Raw genomic sequence first — 22,201 nt, 5'->3', positions numbered from 1 at the left:
CCTTAAAGAACTGGAGAGCTGCCCCAGCCTGAGGCAGCCCCAAGGACAGACACACCACAGGGTGCACGGGATTCCTTCCCAGCTCCACTTCAGAGCAGGATGTAAAAGCAGAGGGAAGAGTTTAAGACCACAATTTACACCCAGCTCAGGGGCTGATGGAGCACAGGACCAGCAGCTGATCATTAGGGAAAAATCAGGATGTATGGGAACAAGAAGAAAAAAGGAAACTCCACAAATACAAGTTAAAGAAAATCCTCTGGGAGACCTAGAAGCCTAAAGCAGATAACTTGTCTGCTGCCAGCACAGCCAGCAGAAAGTGGGCACTAAAAATAAAAAATAGTAGGGTTTTTTTATTTTTTTTTTAACAGCCTGATGAGGTCTGGTCACCTTTTACTCCAGACACTTTAATGGTCCCTTGCAAGGTGATGGCATGAGATGCAACAAGGCTTTTCCTCATGATCACTCTCCAAAAAACCCAGTTTATTTCTGCTGGAGCTGGAGCAGAGGCAGCACAGAGCACGTTTCTAAACCTCCCATCATGCAGGGATGGTCCTGGCTCTGGTATCCCACAGCCAAGACGTTTACTGGCATCCCTCACAAGAGAGGAAATCCCATCCTTCCACCAGCAGGATGGGATGAGGCTTTGCATCCTCTTCCCAAACCTCCATCCCAGCACTCACAGGGTGTTGTGGCACTGGTGCCTGATCAAAGGATCAATGCAGAGACAAAACCTGTCTGTCCCACCCCTCCACCCCTCAGAGCCCCACAAACAATCCCCCTCTTTGGCCAAAGCCTCCAGACACGGCCCCAGGGCTGGATTTAGCAATGATTAAACTGGGACACACGGCAGGGTGTGGAAAAACAAAAAAATAAATCTCTCTTATGTTTTGTTAAATTCAGCAATTTACAAGGCTGGAATAATTAGTGGTTTAAAATGTTTTGACACAAGCAGCCCCAATAATCATGATAAATCATATCAGGCATATGCCCAGATCCTTGAAGTGACAGATGACAAACAGAGCAGTGACAAGACGCTCCATCACGCAGGGAATCATTGAGTTAATGGAAGAATTATTGCTTCTGAAATCCACTCCAGTCCCATTGTGGGGAACATTCCAATTTATCAAAGCCAAATGAACATTAATTGCTGCAGCCTGGTAAGTTTTCGAGCTGCTGTGACCTTCATTGAATTTTAATCCAAAACAGATAAGATTTACTTCCACACAACAGGAAACAACACAATTAAACCCAAATGACAGCTGAGATTATGGTGAAAAAACACAACAGGCATAATGACAAAAATATTGATTCCCTTCTACTTGACACTGTGCTTAAAAAAAAAAGGTAAATAAATAAAATATTGCATTTGCATATTTGTTTTTTCTTTTCCCTTTTTCCCTTCTTTTCATTTGTGAGACAAATTTCAGACACTCAAGCCAAGAGGAAATGGGTGGCAGAGAGTAATCGAGACTGAATTCCCTTTAACTGCAGTAATTAATGTTATGTCTCATTGGGGAGAGATTAAGAAAAAACAGTTAGGAAAGGAAAAAAAATAAAAATTAAGTATTATGTTGCTGTCAGATATGTCCTTGAGCTCGGGAAGGGAGGTGTGAAGAAGGCAGTCAGTGCTTTGCAGGGGTAGGTGGTGGCCACAGGGACATGGGCCATGGAAGGAAACCAATCCCAAAGCTGTAAGGCATGGACTGACAGCCAGAGTCACTGGAAGGAGGAGTAAAGCCAGGATTTGCACCTCCCTGGAGCCCCCGTGCAGCACAGAGAGGGTCTTGGCTTTAGAGGCAGAGCAGGAGCTCCCCTGGCCATAAACACCCAGAGAAATCCAAGCAGCTCCTGGCTTGGCGATGTCTCACTGCTCAAAAACTGTGCCAAGCGCTCCTGAAGAGAGGGGCTCACCAGATCCTCCTGGAAAACCTTCCCCAGCTCCTACAAATCACCTGGAGCATGAGGAGAAAGGTAAAAGCAAGCTTTAGAGCCACTTAAAGGAGATGAAGGAAGCATTTTCTCATGTCCCCTCCTGTCCCCTGGGGCAGGATGCTGGGCTGATGATGGACAGGGCACAAAGAGCCTGAATGCCAAGGCAGCACAGGGGTGGGCTGGAATTTTGTCCCTAGCAGTGATGGTGGTTTAGTTTATAGAAAACACACAGGAGATGTTGGGCTTCATGGTAGGAAGAGGAAGGAAAAGCATTTGTGAAGCTGGGAAGGAGGACACAGGTTGTATCCCGAGGTAAAAAGGGATATGGATATAGAATAGAGGGTGTGGGGACAGGAGGGGGTACCCAGGACCCCCCAGCACAGCCAGGGAACCCCACTGCTGGGCTAGGAGAGCTGAGCTGATGGGGGCCCTCTGGATGTGCTCCAGCTGGGGTCAAGAAGGGAAATAAAGGAGTGGGAAAGCAGCACGGGACCTGGGTGAAATACTCCACCCAAGAAACAAAGAGATGTGCCCGTTTTATTTCCCCTACAGAACTCCATGAGGCCTCAAGGGAGGAAAAAACCCCAAAAAACCCAATAAACCAACAAAACAGAATCATCTTTGCTGGTAACTCAAAACTTGGCTCGGGTTCACTCAGAAAGTTAATGAACCTTCTGAAAAATCTGGGCAAAGTTTCAAGCCTGTGCTGCAATCCTGACCCAGGAAAGAGATCTGCAGGGCTCCTGCCTCCCCAGGAACACATGTGCAGCCCAGACCCCATCCCAGACCCAGATCCATGCCCAGGACCTCAGCTCCAGCTGCAGGGAATGTCAGCATTTATAAGGACAGTGGAATTACAGCTGACTGTGTGTGGCAGGAACAACTCCTCTCCCGTTCTCCTGTTGCTTTTGCAGAAGGGAAGAGAGGAACAAGGCTGGGATTGAGTCTCAAAACAAATCCATGGGTGCTCCCACGCCATTGGCAAAGCACATCTTCACTGGCTAACCTGGGATTAGAGGCCAAAGCCATTCCTGTGCGATTCCAGTGCCATTCCTGTGCCATTCCTGTGCCATTCCTGTGCCATTCCTGTGCCATTCCTGTGTCATTCCTGTGCCATTCCTGTGCCATTCCTGTGCCACTCCTGTGTCATTCCTGTGCCATTCCTGTGCCATTACTGTGTCATTCCTGTGCCACTCCTGTGTCATTCCTGTGCCATTCCTGTGCCATTCCTGTGCCATTCCTGTGCCATCCCTGTGCCATTCCTGTGCCACTCCTGTGCCATTCCTGTGCCATCCCTGTGCCATTCCTGTGCCACTCCTGTGTCATTCCTGTGCCACACCTGTGCCACTCCTGTGTCATTCCTGTGCCATTCCTGTGCCATTCCTGTGCCACTCCTGTGCCATTCCTGTGCCATTCCTGTGCCATTCCTGTGCCATTCCTGTGCCATCCCTGTGCCATTCCTGTGCCACTCCTGTGCCATTCCTGTGCCATTCCTGTGCCATTCCTGTGCCATCCCTGTGCCATTCCTGCGCCATCCCTGTGCCATTCCTGTGCCACTCCTGTGCCATTCCTGTGCCATTCCTGTGCCATTCCTGTGTCATTCCTGTGCCATTCCTGTGCCATTCCTGTGTCATTCCTGTGCCATTCCTGTGCCATTCCTGGGCTCACATGTCCATGAGCAGTGCTGGTCCCACATTCCAAGGTGCAGCCAAGGAAGGCTCTGGCCAGGAGCTTCTCAAAGGAACTTTCCAATCATCCAATCATTATAATCATTTGCTGTATTTTAGAGACCATTTTCAGCAAGAGCTTTGGGCCAGGACTGAATCTCTCCCACTATAGAAAATCTGCTTTTCAAGCAGGAATCACCAGGCTGCAGAGAAATGTCACCCCACAGACACAGGGCAGTTCTCCAGCGCTCAGGTTTGCCCACAACAGCCAAACAATCCCACACTCAAACCTCCTGCCAGGGATGGAGCTTTTCACACCCACAAGTGCTGTGCTGTTTTCTTTCTTTGTTCTGTCTCTCACTTATGTTTTCAGGCTCATTTTCCAAGTATGAAGTTCTAACCCTTTCCCCCTCTCCAACACCCCATCCCATGGACAATTTTAGCAGGATATAAAACCATTCTCTATCCAACTCTGTAAAATGCAGCCCCCAGCTCCTTTCTTTTCTGCCATGCTGCACCTTATCTTGCCCAACAGCCTTAATGCAAAGTTTCTCTCCCTTCTCACATGCATTCAGTGCCAGATCTAAAGCCCTGCTGACAAGACACTCAAAAAAAACAACAGATTTAAGTTGTAAAAGCCAAACAGCTCCTTGTTCCAATAAAAAAAAAAATAAAAAAAAAAAAATTCAAGGATTTGTGCAGCCATTGTTTGTGTTCCTCCTTCCAAAAGTAAAGACAGAAGCTGTGGAGATGACCCAGATTCTAAGAGATGAACAGATTCACCTTTTGCAGAGGATTGCTGTGGTGGATCCCCAGTCCCATAAAAGACTTGCTTTGGCAGATGAATGGCAGACATACACACTGGATATACCAACATAACTTCTCTTTCTCTCTATCTTATCCCAGTGGGATTGAAGGGACAATGCACTGAATCCCATTTTACAGATGGAGCTCTAAAGCACAGAGGAACCATGGAGCAGATCCAAACACGTAGGCAACCACCTCATCAGATACTGAAACTTTAAAAGGCAACACAGCACATAAACAGCACATTAATAAAAGGTCACAAACACCCCAGATGGAGACATTCAGAGCACTGGATCATCTTTTTGCTTTTAGGTCAGACTTGTCCTTTGCAAGAAATGCTGCAGCCCTTACTCACTTCAAAGATAAACTTCAGCTTCAGAATGAAAGCCCAAAATCTTGCCTTTGCACAAAGACCGAGCAGAAATACTCCACTCACACCTCACCACTTTCCAGCACGGACAGGAGCAACCACAAGGATCCTCGTTACCCTCCCAACAGCTTATTCCCCACACTTTTTTGCTTTATTTTATTTTCTTAGAAGACGAAGCATTCTTTTACTTTTTTTTTTTTTTTTCACCTGTCCCATTCAAACACAGGCTGGAGACCCAACCCAAGGAGGGACACAAACATCTGCAAACCAAGCTCACCACCCTGCTCCTCAACCCCCTCCTCCTCCAAGGGGGCTCCTCCATCCCCTCCGATGCCATCAGCAGCCGGGACTCACCATGACTGAGATATGAAGGATGTGCATCTGCTCCTCCACGATCTCCGAGGGCTCCTGGAGGCTGGGAGGGGTGGCCCTGGAGAGCTGCTCAGCGCTGCTCATGGACACGTGGAAGTACAGGGTGCCATTCTCCAGCCACTGCTGCTTCCAGTGCACCAGCGAAATGTCCGACACGGTCCCCGACATCTCTGCAGGGACACAACACACAGCTGAGGGTCAGTCTCCCCCATGATGCCCAAAGGTGTTGTTCTAAGTGATGAAGGAAATTGGGATTTTTTGAGTCTTATCCCCAGAACTGCTTCTATTTCATTTTAGCCTCTACTTCTCCTATATACAAACAGAAATATCTCTCTTCCTTAATAAAAAAGCAAGGGGCTACAGACTGCATTGGGATTTCTAGAAAAGGAAGGCAAGAACAGTAAATCATACAAGATGCCCAAACTTCCTGTGGCTTTCGCAGGAAACAGGCTGGAACAAGCTCCCAAGGAACTGCAGCCAAGCCCAAGGGAGTTTCATGGCTCAGGGAGGCCACTCCACGCCAGACAAGGCAGGCTGCAGACACCAGCACACGCTTTGCTGGCACTTACAGTGGAAACCTTCTTCCAGATGTGAGGCAGCAGCACAGCTGTATTTAATAGGGACACTCAGCACAGACCGTGAGCTCCAGCAACAAGGGAAAACCACCAGGCTTGACAAATGTCTATTGACATTGGAGCTGCATCTGTCCTTCTGACCTTCTGCAGCTTCTGTTGGCTTCACATCCCACCCAGTTCTGATTTCCAGCACAGCCTGGGAGCCAGGATTGCAGCATCCCAGCACACACCACCAGCTTTCCCTGGCCTAGGGCACTGCACTCAGCTGGGGTTTGGAGAACCCAAAGGGCAGCCCCAGACCTGCAGACCCTGTGAAGGCAGCAGCTCCCAGCTTCAACTGCAGCTCCTGAGCAGGCCAGAAGCACTGATGGCTCCACAGCTGCCCAGCACGTTGCACATGGATGTCTGCAGGGAACAGGTTTGGTGGTTTGGCAGCTGAATCAAAATGGAAAATGAAAAATAAAAAAATACTTGTACAAAATGAACCAAAATATTTCTCCTTCCACCACATCTTTTTTGTGTTTGTTTTTCCATTTCCAATATGAGCAATGGGAAGCAAGACAGGTCTTCTTAGTCACTGGGCCCACAGCTTCAGCAGTCACAAATTCAATTCCCTCCTATTTGGGAAGAGACCAGGTCTGACAGCCCCTGACCCACTGTCTGCAGGTGTGTCTGCCCCAGAAGAGCCAGGAGCACAAACTCAGGTATTTCTGGCACCACAGTGGGAACAGGGATGAGGTTCTCCTCCTGCACCTTGGCTGCAGAGGCTCAGTGGGGAGGATGGTGCTTGTTCCCCTGAGGGCAAAGCAGCCAGGGAATGCTGGTGGCACTGTGCATTTCATTGCCCTGAGCCCAGCTGGGCAAAAACACATCCAGTTCCAGATCCCAGTGGAGAGGAAGGAAGGAACAATCCCAGCTGAGGCTGTCCTGAGGAGCCACCCACACCCTGCAGGACACGAAGCTTCAACAAGACCCTTGGGTGGTGAGCAGCCACTCAGGCACTTGCACTTCTACAAACCCATGTCCCATCCCAGAAACAACAACAAAAAAACCTCTCAGTCCTTCAGGAACTGTTTTTCTCACCCCTGAAATCAACATATTTCCCAGGAGCAAGCTCCTGGCTTCCCAAGATGGATCAAAAGAGAGCCAACCAAGCTGCTCATGGAGAAGACCCCACCACAGCACAGGTCCTGCAGGGCTGAGGGCAGGGACAACACCACCCCAGCACCTCACTGATGACAATCCAGAGCCACCACCGTGTCACCTCTGTCTCACCAGAGGGGTTTGCTCATTGTCTCTCCCCCCTCAGCACTGCACTTTCCTCATCCCCACCCCCTGTGCACACCTGAGCACTCAGCAGAGAAAAACCAAACAGCTCCTGACCACACATGGACCCATCAAGAGCCCACACTTGTGCTTGGGAGGGGATGCAGGAGCTCCCTGTCACATCCCTGTCACTGCCCTGACGTCCTGCTAATGACCCTCCTCTCCTTTCACAAAAGACTCTTTGCTGGAGCAAATCTGCAGCAAGAGGGTGTTGTTTGTACTCTGGAAACTTTAAATCACAGCAGCCCTGCAGCCCCTTCAAGACCTGGGGACCTCATGGAATGAATCCTGTGTCTCTCCCCTCCAAACAAGGCTCAAGCAGAAGGTTTCTTATAGCAGTAAAAATAAGAACAAAAATGAGAGAAATATCAAGGCTGCTTAATTGCAGTCATCTTCCCAGCAATACTTCAAAGGTCTGTACTAAAAAGCATCGCCTTGTCTAATTAAAATCAAAACAAATGCTACTTTTAGGAGCAAAAGAACTCACTCAGCTTTGCAGCAGAAATTCAAGATCATCCACAGAGGCAAACAGACCATGGGAGAGCACGGAAGCATCAAGGGAGAGACTCTGTTATGCAAAGCCATAATCTTAATTCTGTCCAGAGGGACAGTCACCCACAGGAGGGGATGATTTACGGTATTCCACACTCATCACACACACATCCTGCAGCAGACCTTCCCTAAAGAGCTCAGGAATGAGGTTATATCACCCAGCCCACAGCACAGACCCTGTGCATGCCACCAGGACCCCACTGCTACAGTTCCAAAGGCTACATCACATTAGGGAAGCAAGGAAAAAAACCTCCAGGGTCAACTTCCTCCAAATTTTTTTCCCTTACACACACATTTTTGCATGGGATGTTTAAGAGGATCATGGAGAACATTTCTCAGGAGTTCTGAAATATAGGCAATTTTTTGGATTTTAGCCTAGACTGAAGATAAGCCTGTTTCATTTTCAAAAGGTCTCTTCCAAAAGTAGAAACTTCAATTTAACATTCATTTCACAATTTTAAGCAAGCCCAGCAGCCAGGCAATTTGTGACAAACACGGACTTGCCAAGCCTGGGTACCCATTCCCACACATTTATAAACACTTGTGTGCTTGTGCTCTCATTTCAGGGCACCTGGTTCCTACCCCAGCGCCCCCAGGACACCACCACCCTCCCTCACAATAAAGAATAATTTCAAAAAAAGCTTTTTCAAGCCCTGTAGCTGCAGAATCCCTCAATCCCCAAACACAGGGAAGTTTCTTGGCCTCATATACTCGACACTAATATTGCACTGCCCGCGTTTCACTGGACACGCATTGTCACTCCACTGTCTGCTGTAGTTACAGTGGTGAGAGCCCGTCCATCAGGCAGAATGTAATAGTCTGCAGCAAGATTGCCTGTTATCAGAGCTTTCAAACACTTTTGGAACAAATTAAGGGCATTCCTGCACCAAAACTGAATGAGATGCGGTTAAAGTTTTAAATGTGCAGCAATGGAAAAGCAGTTGTGGTCTATAGCTGTTAAAAATCTCAGTATCTAGTGGATGGGGAGCTATCAGATGGGGTTCAAACACCCCTTTGTGGGTAAAACACCAAGTAAAACAGCCAAACAGATCATCAAACATCTGCCATGCACCTTCCTACCTGCTCACTGTGCTCAGCAGAGAGGAGACAATGAAGAAATGAGGATCCTCCTTCCCCACAGCAGGCAGCCAGACTTCTCCCCTTCTCCCTGCTCAAAGACCCCAGGCAAGCACCAACTCCGTCCCAGAGCTGGGGATCTGAGGGATCTGTTCTCCACCAGCACCAGCAGATACATCTCCCCTTCCAGCCTCCCCAGGTGCCTCCCCAAACCCTCACAAATGCCATCATCTCCCACCACACAGCTCAGCCGAGCCATGGGCAGCACCCACCAGCCTTTGCTATCACCTGATGATGGTCTGAAAGGAAGAAAAAGGCACACAGAGCATTTCTGCCTTTTCTGCTCTTCCTCAAGCTCTGTGCCTTGTACAGCTCCTACAGTCTTCAGCATTTTCCTTGGAAATCAAACAAGCAAACCAAACGAATCTCTTCCCAGGGCTCAGCCTCTGACCTCGTGCTCATCAGCAGGTCGCCCATCCAGGATAAGGCAGGGGACAGCAAGATCCCTTCCAACCAGCTCTCTAATCCCCTTTTTCCCTTTGCTGTTGCTCCAACCCTTACATATAAACATTTCATTGAAATCTTCAACTTGTATTACAATCAAACTTAAAAGCAAAGCGGCCTAAATGCATTTGGTTGGGAACCAAGACGATTCCCATAAAAGCAGATTATGCTGACATGATGAATAGAAAATGAAACAGCCGATATTAAAGTTACAGGATTGTTACTCCATGCCTTTGGGCTCCTGGCCACCCTGCCCACCTCCTCCCTCCCCTTCCCCTTGGTCTCACTGAAGCCAGGGACAGCCTTTTCACCTCTGCCTTCTCCAGGGCAGCCTGCCAGGCTTGAAACCTTCACCAGCCCCCACCCCAACCTCGTGCAATGCCTCAATATTCTTCACTTGCTCGGGAGGTTGCAGCCCTGCCTTATCTGTCATGGCGTTTTACAAAGCCTGTGTTGTATTTAATTGCCTTGTTCTTGCTAATCTGCCGTGATTACTGTATTTTTATTTCATTCTTGAAGGCCATTATTAAAATAAGCCCTTTCACTTAGAGCAGTTCATCCCCACAAAGTTCCCTGTCCCCAGATAACCAAACCCTCCTTGTGTTTCCTCTGGGCTCCCCAGCCCTGCTCAGACCTGCTGGGAGCCTTTCCTGTCAGCACCAAGTGCTTGGGGTGATGGGTGAGGATCCAGTGAGTAATTTCCAGCGCACAGATCCAGGCTCCTCCAGCCTTTTTCCTCCCCACCTGCTCCATCCCAGCAGGACCTGCACCCTGCAGCCAGCCTTCCTCATGCCACCTGCACAACTCAGCATTAATCTGGCACAGGGAGAGCTGGGGATCTGCTTTAGTGATTGTGTTTCCTTTTACAGAGACACAACCCCAGCTTGTGCCCCCTTCCTCCACACCCCTCATCCTGCCACCCCATTCCATCTGCTCTTATCCCAGGGCTCTCCTGAGTTAATGTTCTCCAGAGGCACCAACCTCCAATAAAGTGTTAGTTTAGAGATTCTTCGGTGCTAGCTACCACTTATGCTAATAAAGCAAATTTATGCAGAAAGTCATAAACAGAGAGCTCTCCCCAGTGCCCTTGCCAGCACAGGATTGCTCCCTGCGGAATAGATTATCACACTCTGTGCAGACTAGTTCCAAAATTACTCTAGAAATGGGGCTTCCCCCATGCTCCCAGGGGGGCTATTCTGCAGTCAAACAGGCCCTAAGAGTTCTAAGAGTTTGGGTCTTTTGGTGGCGATGTGGTGGAATTTTTTTATCCGAATCATTAGCTCAGGTTTTTTTCTTCCCTTCCCCTCCGCTCCTGTTCCTTCCCTTGCACACCTCCTCCCCTGCTCTCCACTCACAGTGCTCCCTGGGGCAGCACACAAATGCAGCTGCAGATCATAAAAAGTAATAGAGAAGCTCAGAAATTTAAGAAAAGAGAAAAAAAAAAAAAAAGAGATGACAAGCTCCCTCTGATCATCTCCTTTCAAAGGCCCTGTCTGTGAGAACACAGTGCTGCACCTGCAGGGCATTTCAAGGGTGGCTCTGGCGCTGTGCAGGTCTGCATGGACACAGAATTGTGGGATGGTTTGAGTTAGAAAATCTCTCTGAGATCATGGAGTCCAGTAGTTAACTCAGCAGTGCCAAATCCAAGGCAGGATGCTGGATGAAGGTAGGTATCTAAGGGTGCTGACCTTGGATAAGCAAAATGGGATTTGCACTAAAGTGGGTTTGGCTGTTTTCAGGCTCTGCTGGAAGGAGAAGAACAAGCAGCCAGCTTCAGGCATGCTCCTGGGACCAGTCACCTCAAGGACACAAAGCTGTGGGAGGAACTGCCACCAAAGCGTTCACCACAACCAGAGGAATGTGACTGAAGGTGAGGGCAGATCCCAAGCTCAACAGGAACCCAAAAAACAGAAAAACATCTTCAGTTTGGATGCATGACTCGGGATATGAGCCAGGGTGAGCAGGGAGGACAGAGTCAGCCCCTTCCAGGCCTCAGCCCCTGGAAACACTTCAGACAGCCAGAGGGCTGCTCCAACTCTGCTCTCTTGGTCTTGGCTCTGGAGCCTTCTGTGCCATCCCCACTTCCCTTTGGCCTGTCTAACCCCAGGCTTTAGGGTCCCTGAACACACCAGGGAGCAGATATTGATTTGCCTGTGCTGCCCACAGACCTCACTCTGACTCCACAAACCCCACTGCGTGCTCCTGCAGCTGCTTGGATTGCAATTCAGGTTCCAGCACATTACCCTTATTTATAATGCCAGGCTTCCGTGTGGTGCCTCAGGCACTCTCAAATTATTACAAGGCCCTTTGACTTTCAATTCCCTTCCATTCAATTCCATCTCTACCTGTCTGCAGAGGCTCCCCCTGGCCAGCGCTGGGAGCCAAAGGGGAGAGGCAGAGGATGCTGGAATCTGATCCTGCAGGAATTGCTGGCACATGGATGAGCCATCTCCCTTGGAATGAGAAGCACCAGGTATGGGAGAGCAAGGAGGAGGACACTGCTGGGTGAGGCTTTCTCAGACAGAGGAGACACCTGGGCTTGGAGCAGCAGCTGGGGTGCTCAGCCCCATCCCCTCCATGGAATTAGGAATTCCTCCTGGAATTATCTGCCCAGGGAGGTGCTGGAGTCACCATCCCTGGGATGTTTAAACAAAGCCTGGATGTGGCACTCAGTGCCGTGCTTTGGTTGATGGGGAGCTGTTAGGACATGGGTTGGACTTGATGATCTCAAAGGTCTTTTCCAACCTAGCTCATCCTGGGATTCTGTGATGATGCCATGAGGAAAAAGCAGGTGAAGGAATGTGACCTGAAGCACCAGAGCCCCTCTTCTGTGCATTCTGCAGAGGTGAAGGGCAAGGTGCCAGAGAGATGGGGTGAAATGCTTGTGCCTTTCAGTTAGACTTTTTTCTCCCCATTTATCAGGTCTGTCTGTTGGATTTGAGGATCTGGAGTAACTGGGAACAGAGGACTGTCCCAGCTTTCCCCGTGCATTGCCACAACAGCAGCTCTCATGGACCAGCAGCTCTTTCTCCTGTGACATGAGGAAAGAATTGTCTCTTTCCTTTTCCTTGTGCTTTCAGGTGCTGCTTCAAAAGTAAATCCTGCACCTCTCTTGGGTGATCCAGGAGGCTCCAGGAAAAAAACAGAGAGGTGCATTTTCTTTACAGCTGCCGAGGAGCGAGCGCCGGCCTCGAGGGGTGAGCACGGCTCCGAGCTCCATTAGAACCAGCCAGCAGCTTTATAAGTCCTCTGCATTTTTAAACCTCTCTTTGGGAAACAGACCTCTTAAAATGATAAGGCAGTTTGATAGCTCAGGGCTCTGCTCAGACTGTGAGATAATTTCTCTACAGTGGTTCCTTCATGGACCTGCCCTCCCAAAGGGGAGGTGGAACAGGCAGAGGAGGAGAAGAAAACAGGAGAGAGAAGGTCTGGTCGCCTTCTACAAACACTAAGACAGTTCCACCTGCTGAGAAATGGATGTCCTGTCCCAAGGAGAAGGATCTGGTTGGGTATTTTCAGGGGAGAAAATAAAACAGCTGGACTGCTTGGGATCTTCTGCCTCTGGAGCACCAGGTGGGTGCATCAAAAGCCAAATAGCCTGAAAATTCTGGGTATGTTCTTGCCCAAAAAGGCAAAAATATCAATTACCAGGAATGACCAGGTGCTGCTGCCCCTCCAGCCAGATCGTGATGGGGGCTCCTTCACCGACAGGGTCCCTCCTCTGCTGTCAGGGCACACAAGGCAGTGGTTGCCAAAGGATTGAGAATCTTACCTCTTCTCCAGGAGAGGCTTTTGAGTGCTCGCTCCCTGAAAAGCCCTTAGAGCCTGCCACGTATCCCAGGTACCACTCAAGTACCCAGGTTTTGCTTGGGCTACTCAACAAAGCTGAAATCCAGCTCGCTCTTACAGAAATTAGCTCTTGTAACCTCACAGAAAATTTGTTTCTCTCTAGGACTGTGACACCTTAAGCCAGGAGCAACCTTGCATTTTTTACCTACCCCAGCCCCCAGCAAGGCTCCCAGGACACTGTGACAGGAATGCCCCAGGGTGTCCCAGCCCAGGACACTCTGATATCCTCGCACTGGCCAAGCACCACCAGAGTTCTGCAGGAAAGAATCCCAGCAGGGGCTATGGGAGAGCAGAGTGCTGCTCCCAAAGATGCCATCCCAGGCATCACCAGACCCTGCTGAGCAGGACAAACCACCTGGGAAAGGGCTGCCCTCGGAGGCTGCAAACCATCAGGCTGCCAGGAGCAAAAAGGTTTGCTGAGATTAGCTGTGAAAATTCTCCTCTCTCTCTGGACTGACTCGCACTGCAGTGAACTGGACTCAAAGCAGCCGATGTAAGAGCACAGCAAAGTCGCCGCAGGGCTCAGAAAGTGGCAGCATAAGATGAGGAGATGTTAAAATCCAAAATAATAAAAGCAACCGAATTTATTAAGGCTTCTCAGAGCCTGGGAGCAAAATAATTTTTTCCCCATTTAAAAGTGGGTAAGGCGTAAGAGAAGCTGAGCAATTTGCCAGAGATTGGAAGCAACAAAGCAGCAGAGACCAAAGCCTGAAGCAGACACCACACACAGACACCACCAGGCACCCCATCCCAGCCTTTTCCCTGCAGCTTCCTGTCTCCTTCCCCAGCAGGAAAGGCTAATCCATGTCATTATCTGGTTCCCCCACCATTACCACACCATTAGATCCAACAGCAGCCTGTTCTCCTTTGCTGTCCTAACAAGAGCCTCAGTGAAAGCTGTACAGGAGCTGCCCAAAAAGGGACACCTACACCGAGGCAGAAGAGACATGGAGCACGTTTCCCCTTGATCTGCATACACAAAGGTCATGGGAAAGTGGCAGAGGGGGATGAATCCTGCAGCCTCATTAGAGGGAAAGAAACTGTTTCTGCAAATAATTGATTTCTAAATTTATCCTCTAATTAAATAGGTTCCCTGGACAAATCTGCATGCAGGATGCAAGGTGATGATTTAGTGCCTGGCTTCCTCTGGGAACGCATCAACACATGTTTTCAAATTGTCTCTCTGCCAGACTCAAAGGAGGGGTGATCATCTCCCCACAGCAGCGCTCCTGAGCCCCTCCTGACACCTGGAGCCTCGGCACACCCGGCTGAGCTCCCTATGTGCCAGGTTCATCACAGCCACATGCCAGGACGAGGATGTTTGTCACTGTCACCGGTCCCCATGCTCCAGCCCGTGCTCCAGAGCACAGCACCCATCCCTGCCCACACCCTGCCCCAGTGGCAGGCCAGCCAGAGGGGCTTTTGGCAGGCAGCAGCTGTAAAACTACAGCAGGACTGGAAATGCACTGCCCAAACTCAGCACGTAAAACATTATCTCCAAAACACGCTCTTGCTTCCTACATCAATTCCACGGCTGTTCCTGTCTAGTCACTTTGAGTTTTTTCTTACAGACACCATCAGCTAATAAAACCTCCAGAGACGGATCCTGGGATAAAACCAGGCTACAAGCTCTGCAAAAATTAAGTACATTTATCACTCTTCCACGGAGAGCTCCTTTTGGAAAGCAGAGAGCCCTGATATTCTCAGACAAGCATCAAAGGGTTTGGGACATGGAAACTCCATGTTAGCTTGAAAAGAAGGCAGTGGCAAATGTCCCTGCTGTGAGAGGGCCCTGGTAATTAACTCCTGCTGCCCAGGACAGTGAGCAGAGCCCACAGCCTGTCCATCCCAGCCTGTCCATCCCCAGCCTGTCCATCCCCAGCCTGTCCATCCACACTGTCCATCCACACTGTCCATCCACACTGTCCATCCACACTGTCCATCCCCAGACTGTCCATCCACAGCCTGTCCATCCACACTGTCCATCCCCAGACTGTCCATCCCCGGCTTGTCCATCCACACTGTCCATCCCTAGCCTGTCCATCCACACTGTCCATCCACACTCTGTCCATCCACACTGTCCATCCACACTCTGTCCATCCACACTCTGTCCCTCCACACTCTGTCCATCCCCAGCCTGTCCATCCACACTCTTTCCATCCACACTCTGCCCATCTTTGCTGGATCAAAGCTCTCCCTTCCCAAAAAGAGGCACTTTGCCTGCATTTACACACTCCCCTCTCTCTGGAAGCAGCAGCAGTAACACTTTTCACCCCCTCTTCTTTCCCCCTGCCACCCCTCAGGGTCGTTTGAGCACTGGGTGTATGGGTCCAGCCTCTGGCAGCCCTTTGGTGCTGAGTCTCCAGGATCTACAGATGCAGATTGTCCACCCTGATGTCCCACACGCTGGGGTTCCTGCTCCTGGCATGTGAGACTCACAAGGATTTAGCCACAGGTTTAGATTTAGACCAAACATTTGGAATTCTTTGTTGTGAGGGTGGGCAGGCCCTGGAGCAGCTGTGGCTGTCCCTGGATCCCTGGCAGTGCCCAAGGCCAGGTTGGACAGGGTTTGGAGCAGCCTGGGACAGTGGGAGGTGTCCCTGCCATGGCTGGAGGTGGGATGGGATGGGCTTTAAGGTCCAAAGCATTCTATAATTCTGTGATTCTGGAAGTGCAGCCTAGAGATGCTGTACAGTGCCCATCCCTGTCACACTGAGCAGATGTGATTTTCTCCCCCCACCTCCCCCAATAAAGTCTTCAAAACTGGAGCATCTCCTGGCATTTTGGATTTCTCAACACTTCTGGATGAAAACTACCTTGTTAAATGAGTTCTCTATCAAAAAATCACTACCACAGATGGAGCTCGGGCCCTAACCTACTTCTACACTCCAAAATAAAAAGTCATTAGGTGGCTAAATACTTTAGGAACTGTGTCCCTTCATCTCCCTGCTGTGGTTTTCCGTCTGTAGCAGAGCATCCTCCTTTATAAATTGCCTCCGAGAGCCTCTGATCTTGTCTAAAAGAAAACAATATTATTCACAGGATGGGAGAGAGATGGACGAGAGCTAATTAGTCCTCGTACAGAGGAGTTTGCAAGATACAAAATTTAAATGAAGCCTGATTTTCAGATGGTGGTGATAAAATCTTCATGTTACATGGCTGGCTTTTTCTTCCAGAGGTGCTTTTTTTTTTGCTCACCTTGAACATTTTTAAAGGCAAAAAAAAAATTTCTTTAGGTACCAAAGCAAATACATAATCTGGCTCTCCAGCACTTTCCAGCCTGAGCAAGTTAAAACCCTGCTAAAAGCAAAGTCCTTGAGGCCCTGTTCCCCAAGGATGCGTGCACATAAAACAAGGAAAATGTGTGGTTATTAGAGTTTAGCTTTATTGTTTCCAAAAAACACACTGAAGATTGTGTTTATGATTCTGGAGAAAATAAAAGCCTCTCTTCAATTGTTAAAATAGAGAACATGAGATACTCCAGTGACTTCTATACAATCAAACAGCACAGCACCCTCTGCTTGGATTCCAGAAAAGTCTGTTCAAGAGTGAGAATGAGCCTGGGCAGGGATAGGAGATGAGCCCACACCTCACCTTAGAGCCAAAGGAAGCAGAATTAGCTTTTACAGTCATTTAATGTGGATAAAGTTACGTGGAGGACAAGAAAACAGTTCAAAACTCATTGCAAAATCCCTTAAGAGCCTCTGTTTTGTTGGTTTTCAGAAACATCCTGGTTTCTGAATGATCAAATCCCCTTTGAAAGCCAGACTTGAGCAAGAGAATCATTTAGACACACTTGAAACCAAACAAAAAAAGTAAAATCATGGCTGGAGCTTTCTCTCTGGCCCTTGCAAAGCCTTCTCCACCCAGCAGGATGTTCACACCTTCAGAGGGCTTTTCCTGCCCCACATCCCTGCCCTGCTGAAGCTCTGCCAGGAAGGGTTTGTATCCATCACTGCATCCATCAAACCGCATCACCCAAAAACCAAACAGCCTTCCCCTCTTCTGCCCCTCCACCTTCAGCCTGGGGGAAGGACAGCCCACAGGGCTTTTTATCCCCCTCCTTTAACTATTCCTGAGACTCTGTGAGGTTATGAATTATTGATTGGAGCTGTCTCTGCTGTTTAGGATGATGATGATGGAAGGGAAATGAGGGCTGCAGAAGGGCCGAGTCCCTGGCACCGGAGCAGGGCTGGGAGCCAAGGGCCACGTCCAAGGGGGATCCTTACCCAGCTACTCAGTGTCTCTGCCCATCCATCAGAGCCTGACACCTGCCTGGCACACTGGGGATCAAATTCTTCTTGGAGGAAGTCAAAGGAAATCCACATTCCACAGGGAAGGGAGGGAAACTCTTCACACCCTGTTCATAACCCTGCAACTCGCTTGGAAACCCAGGACTTGAGACCCTCCTGGCCATGCCTGGTGGATAACCTGGACTGGCTGACCTGGCAGAACCAGGTCTTCCTTGGAGTTTCAGCACAAGGAAACAGAATGGGGGTAGGGATGGAAAGAGCCAGTGAGGAGAGAGATCCTGAGAAGGTGGTGACAGAATCCAGCCTCCAGACAATTTCACAGACACTTTCTGGAAGGTATTACTGGCAGCTCTGAAACAACCTGTTAGCATGAGCCCCTGGGGCTTGCAATAAAAACCAAGATGTATTTTTCCCAGGTTAGATAGATGTCTGAAAATTAAAGGAACAGCCTGAAGAAATATGTCAATTCCACCCATCCCTTGGTGTACATTTACTCGCAGGCTCCTCGGAGATGGGGGGTCAGCGCCGGAGCAGGGGAGCCACAGCTGCCTTCATCCCAGCATGGGAGCAGCATGCAAACCACAGCCTGCTCCCAAATCCACCTTGCTGTTAATGGCTGCATTCCAAGAAATGTGTAACAGCACTGAACTGAGCCTTAAACAATTTCAAATAAACACCGAATTCAACCCACACGGACAGATCTCCCAGCTGAGGCAGCACTGAGTGTCCGAAGTAACTCCACAGTTTCTGTGCATCCTGCTCCAGAAACCTGTCCCTGAATTGACCAGAATGGAGGGGCTTCCAGGGTCACATTTTACCTTTTTGTATAAATTTCTTCTGTGGACCTCCTTCTGAAAAAAGCCATAACCAAAACGAACACGCTACCCCAAAGATGAGAGTTTTATCAACAGAACTCTGCTTGGAAAAGCTGAGGATCAACTTTTCCTGCAAGAGATTCACCACTATGGCCAACACTGACCATCACACCTCACACTATACTGCTACCTGCACTCAGGGTTAAGATCCTCATTTAAACCCCAGAAATTAAAAGCGCTGTGTCTCCAGAGGTGCACACCAGAGCTCTGCTCACTCCAGTCCTGCCCTTCACCTCCACAAGATCCCCAGCTCATGCCCTGCCTGTGATCGATCTGATCCCTGCTTGGCTCACAAATCCTGCCTGCTTGCTCTCTTCCCCACTCTGGATATTAAGGGAAGGAAATCTCTGGATCTATTTGAAATGAATTATACTCCAGTAATTGCAGCTCCTACAGGGCAGTATTAGGTCAAACTGCCCTTTTTTGTGCTGTGTCTCAAGCACTGGAGATGATGAATGGGCTCATTTTCCGCAGAGCTGGATGCTCGCCGCTCCAGGTGAAGCCCACGCGAGCCACAGATGCTCATTGCTCCGATACCACAGCTCCTGCCAAGCACTTCCTTTAATAAAACATCCAAACTCACACTGTACAAACACAATCCTGGCGCACATTCCCTGCCACTTGTTGTCATTGTCCCACGGGTCCTCAGCACACGGTGCCATCCCCACTGCTGTCCTCTCCAGGCTGCACTTCACTGCTGAAAAAATCCATGCCACTCTCACCCCAGAAGGACCTTTTCAGCCCAAAAACAGATTCACCCCTCCCATTCTAACTCTGTGTTAATTATTAAGATGGGGTGGGATTGCAGAGACTAATTACCACTGTAAAGTTACTCTCCTGAAAGCTGATAAGGGAAATAATTAGGATGGACAAGCGTGGATTACAGAACTGTAAATCTCTCTCTCTCTAGTCAAGATAATTCTGCTACCCAAGATCACAGATGACAAGAGAGTCCATCAGAAAACACGAAGCAGTGGTGGAGACCAAACGATGGTCTGAACCTTCCCAGACTCCTCAGAGCACGGACCCTTCCTGCTGCAGCACAGGGGGGACTCTTCTCCAGCAGCTTCAGACTGGGACAAGCCTCCAACAGGCAACCCCAAGGAGCCCAGCACAAACACCCTGGGAAACAGACACAGAGCCTGGGAAATCCCAAGAGAATCAGCCTTGTGCATATCTTCCAGCCACCTTCCATCCCACGTTCACCAGGTGGTTTGTGCATGTGGAAGATGCCTCACAGGTGAGGTAGAGCTGTGGCAGCTCAGGGGACGTGGTCTGCAGCGTGACCAGGGTGCCAGGGGGTTGGAATGAGATGATCCCTAAGGTCCCTTCCAAGCCAAGCCATTCTCTGATTCCATGGTCTCCACAAGGTGCATCCTACAGGAGCTTGCATGATCCTCACCAGAGCACAGCCACCCTCAGGACACGTCCCCGTGCTCTGTTCAGACCCTGCAGCTCTCGGCATTGTCAAAGCACAGCAGAAGTGAGGGTGGAGCTCGGGCAGAGCTGCCAGTGCCACCAAAATGAATTTTCATCCCGACAGCAGAGCTGAGCACGAGCTAACCCAGCCCAGCTCCCAGGCAGCTCCCAGCCCGCCCGGCCCCTGCTCTCCCCCAGCTGCCAGGGTCACGTTCCTCAGCACATCTCACATGCATTCCTCATGCATACACACAGATTATTTTCCTCAAACAATTTCAGGCACCCTGCGCTAGAGCATTTATAACTAATACATATTCTAATGTTCCTGTTCACCTGAGACACTCGAAACTTTCCTGGCTCATTTGTCAGGTTTATTTATTTTTTTTTTTTAAATACCTTCTTCCCCTCAGGCCAGTCAAATGAGTCCAGTTAATTTTCATTTCCATGGGCATGGAAAGTCATTTCAAGGTCATTTTGGGGTTATTTTACAGTTTCAGATCTGGAGGGTTTTGCAGGATTTGCAATTGAGGCTTCTGATTATCTGCTGCATATTGAAACGAAAGGAGCCAGCTGAGGAAAGACAGTGATGAAGCACCCCATTGACACCCAGGTAATTAAGGAGAAACAAACATGTTTGTTGGCTGAAACAAGGGGAAAAATGATGCAAACCACTTTATTCTAGCAAAGGAAGAGAGGAGGGAGGAAAGAAAAAGCAGCAGCTAATGGGTTTCCATCAGAAGGGCATGCTTTGCTCCAGCCAAAAGCTTCCCAGTGTGTTTGCATTTCAGGGGGAAGGCTGTCTGAGATGTGGGAAGGTTCACCGGGAGGCTTTTGTCACTTCTGATCAGAAAAGAGAGCAGAAAAAAGAATCCCAGTAAACTTCAAAACACAACCTTTGTGACGCAGGCAGATCAACACAGCCCCGTTCTGAAAGGAAAACACAAAATACATCCACACATGTCCCAGGGGTTTGGAAGCATTGGAGCCTGGAGGTTTGCCAAGGGACAGCCCCATCTCCTCCTGACCAGCTTTAGCACTGAGGTCCAGGGAATTATTCCCTTGGGAAGGGGTGACTCCAGTGCCAGCCAACCTCATGGCCAGGACCAGATGATGCTGGAGCCAAAGGAAGAAGCAGCTCCCGCAGTGAACTTCAGCACCGGGCTCCCAAAGCTGGCCCGGCGCAGGCGCGTCAGCCCGCGCTCCAGAAGCGTTTATGAGATGTTTTTAATATCGCGTGGCAGACGGAGAAATGCAATCATGACTGAGCCACACATCTCCCCAAGTCCTCAGGGAGCTCGGGTACAAGCCTGGCTTTGTTTCTTTCCCAGGGAACAATCAAGATAGCGGGCTCGAAGCTCTCCTCACGCGCCCTCTCCGGGGGCTGCAGACAGTAATTAGTTTGTGTGCACTGGAGGCATTTCAGCTTGCAGGGAACCAGGCAGGAATACTCAAACTCTGGGGTTGCAAGTGCCCTCAAGAGCCCTAGAGCTGATGGTGGGTGCTGAGCTGGTACAATGCTGGCCTCAAGTTCCCCAAAACTGGCTTTGTCCCACTAATCATTTGCTATTGAAATAGCACTGTTGTTTTTGTTGGTTTTTTCCCCCCATGAACAAGCAACTTCCAGGGAGGAACAGCTATGAGAATGAGCTTATTTTAGTCTCCTTTAAAAAACACAAGTCCTGTTACTGGGGGAGTGACTCATCCTGCTCCCCCAGACACAGGAGATGATATTTCCCTTCCCAGGCAGAGCTCACGGTGTCTGAGGTACCAGTGCCACCTCCCCATGCTCACAGCAGCACCAGGGACAGGGCAAAGCCACAGCCCCCAGTGGCACCAGGACTCAGGGGAGGATGAGGAACATCAGTGAGGGCATTGCTGGGTCACCAGATCACAGGATCACAGAATGGTTTGGGTTAGAAGGGACCTTCAAGATCATCTTCCACCCCCTGCCATGGGCAGGGACACCTTCCACTATCCCAGGTTTGTTCCAAGCCCTGTCCAGCCTGGCCTTGGACACTTCCAGGGATTCAGGGGCAGCCCCAGCTGCTCTGGGCACCTGTGCCAGGGCCTCCCCACCCTCACAGGAAAGAATTTCTTCCTGTTATATCCTGTCTATCCCTGCCCTCTGGCAGTGGGAAACCATTCCATCTTGTCCTGGCACCCCAGGCCCTTGTCCCAAGTTCTTCTCCTGCTCTCCTGGAGCCCCTTTAGGTACAGGAAGGAGCTCTGAGCTCTCCTCCAGAGCCTGGCTCCAGAGCAGAGGGGCTCCAGCCCTTGGAGCAGCTCCGTGGCTCCCTCTGGATCTCTCCAGCAGCTCCAGGTGCTCCCTGTGCTGGTCCCAGGGCTGGGACAGCTCTGCAGGTGGGGTCTCACCTGGGCACAGGGACAGGATCCCCTCCCTCAGCACACACTGGCCATGCTGCTTAACCTCAGTCTCATTTCTGCTCCAAGCTAAACTCAGATCACCTTGGAGAGGTTTAAACACGGTGGCTGCAGAGCTTTCCTCCCACAGCTGCCCCTTTCCTGAAAGGAAATGCAGGGAGATGCAGGCACCAGGCAGCCTGCAGCAGTGACCTGACACCTCCAGCTGCTCGGGTCAGGTCCTTGCAAGATGCTAATGCTG

At 49.8% G+C, this 22,201-nt stretch overlaps 1 protein-coding gene across 1 annotated transcript in view; it reads right to left on the bottom strand.

Annotated features, from left to right (window-relative positions):
• The window catches only part of ASTN2 (astrotactin 2), a 305,793-nt gene that overhangs the window by 249,476 nt on the left and 34,116 nt on the right, over positions 1-22,201 (bottom strand). The window contains exon 2 of the mRNA XM_058853725.1: positions 5,131-5,318. Coding sequence (XP_058709708.1) covers positions 5,131-5,318 — 188 coding nt within the window. The remainder of the gene's footprint in view (positions 1-5,130; positions 5,319-22,201) is intronic.

The sequence above is a fragment of the Poecile atricapillus genome, chromosome 20 (assembly GCF_030490865.1).
Source record: "Poecile atricapillus isolate bPoeAtr1 chromosome 20, bPoeAtr1.hap1, whole genome shotgun sequence".
Lineage (NCBI taxonomy): Eukaryota > Metazoa > Chordata > Aves > Passeriformes > Paridae > Poecile > Poecile atricapillus.
This window is presented reverse-complemented; position numbering and strand designations above follow the sequence as displayed.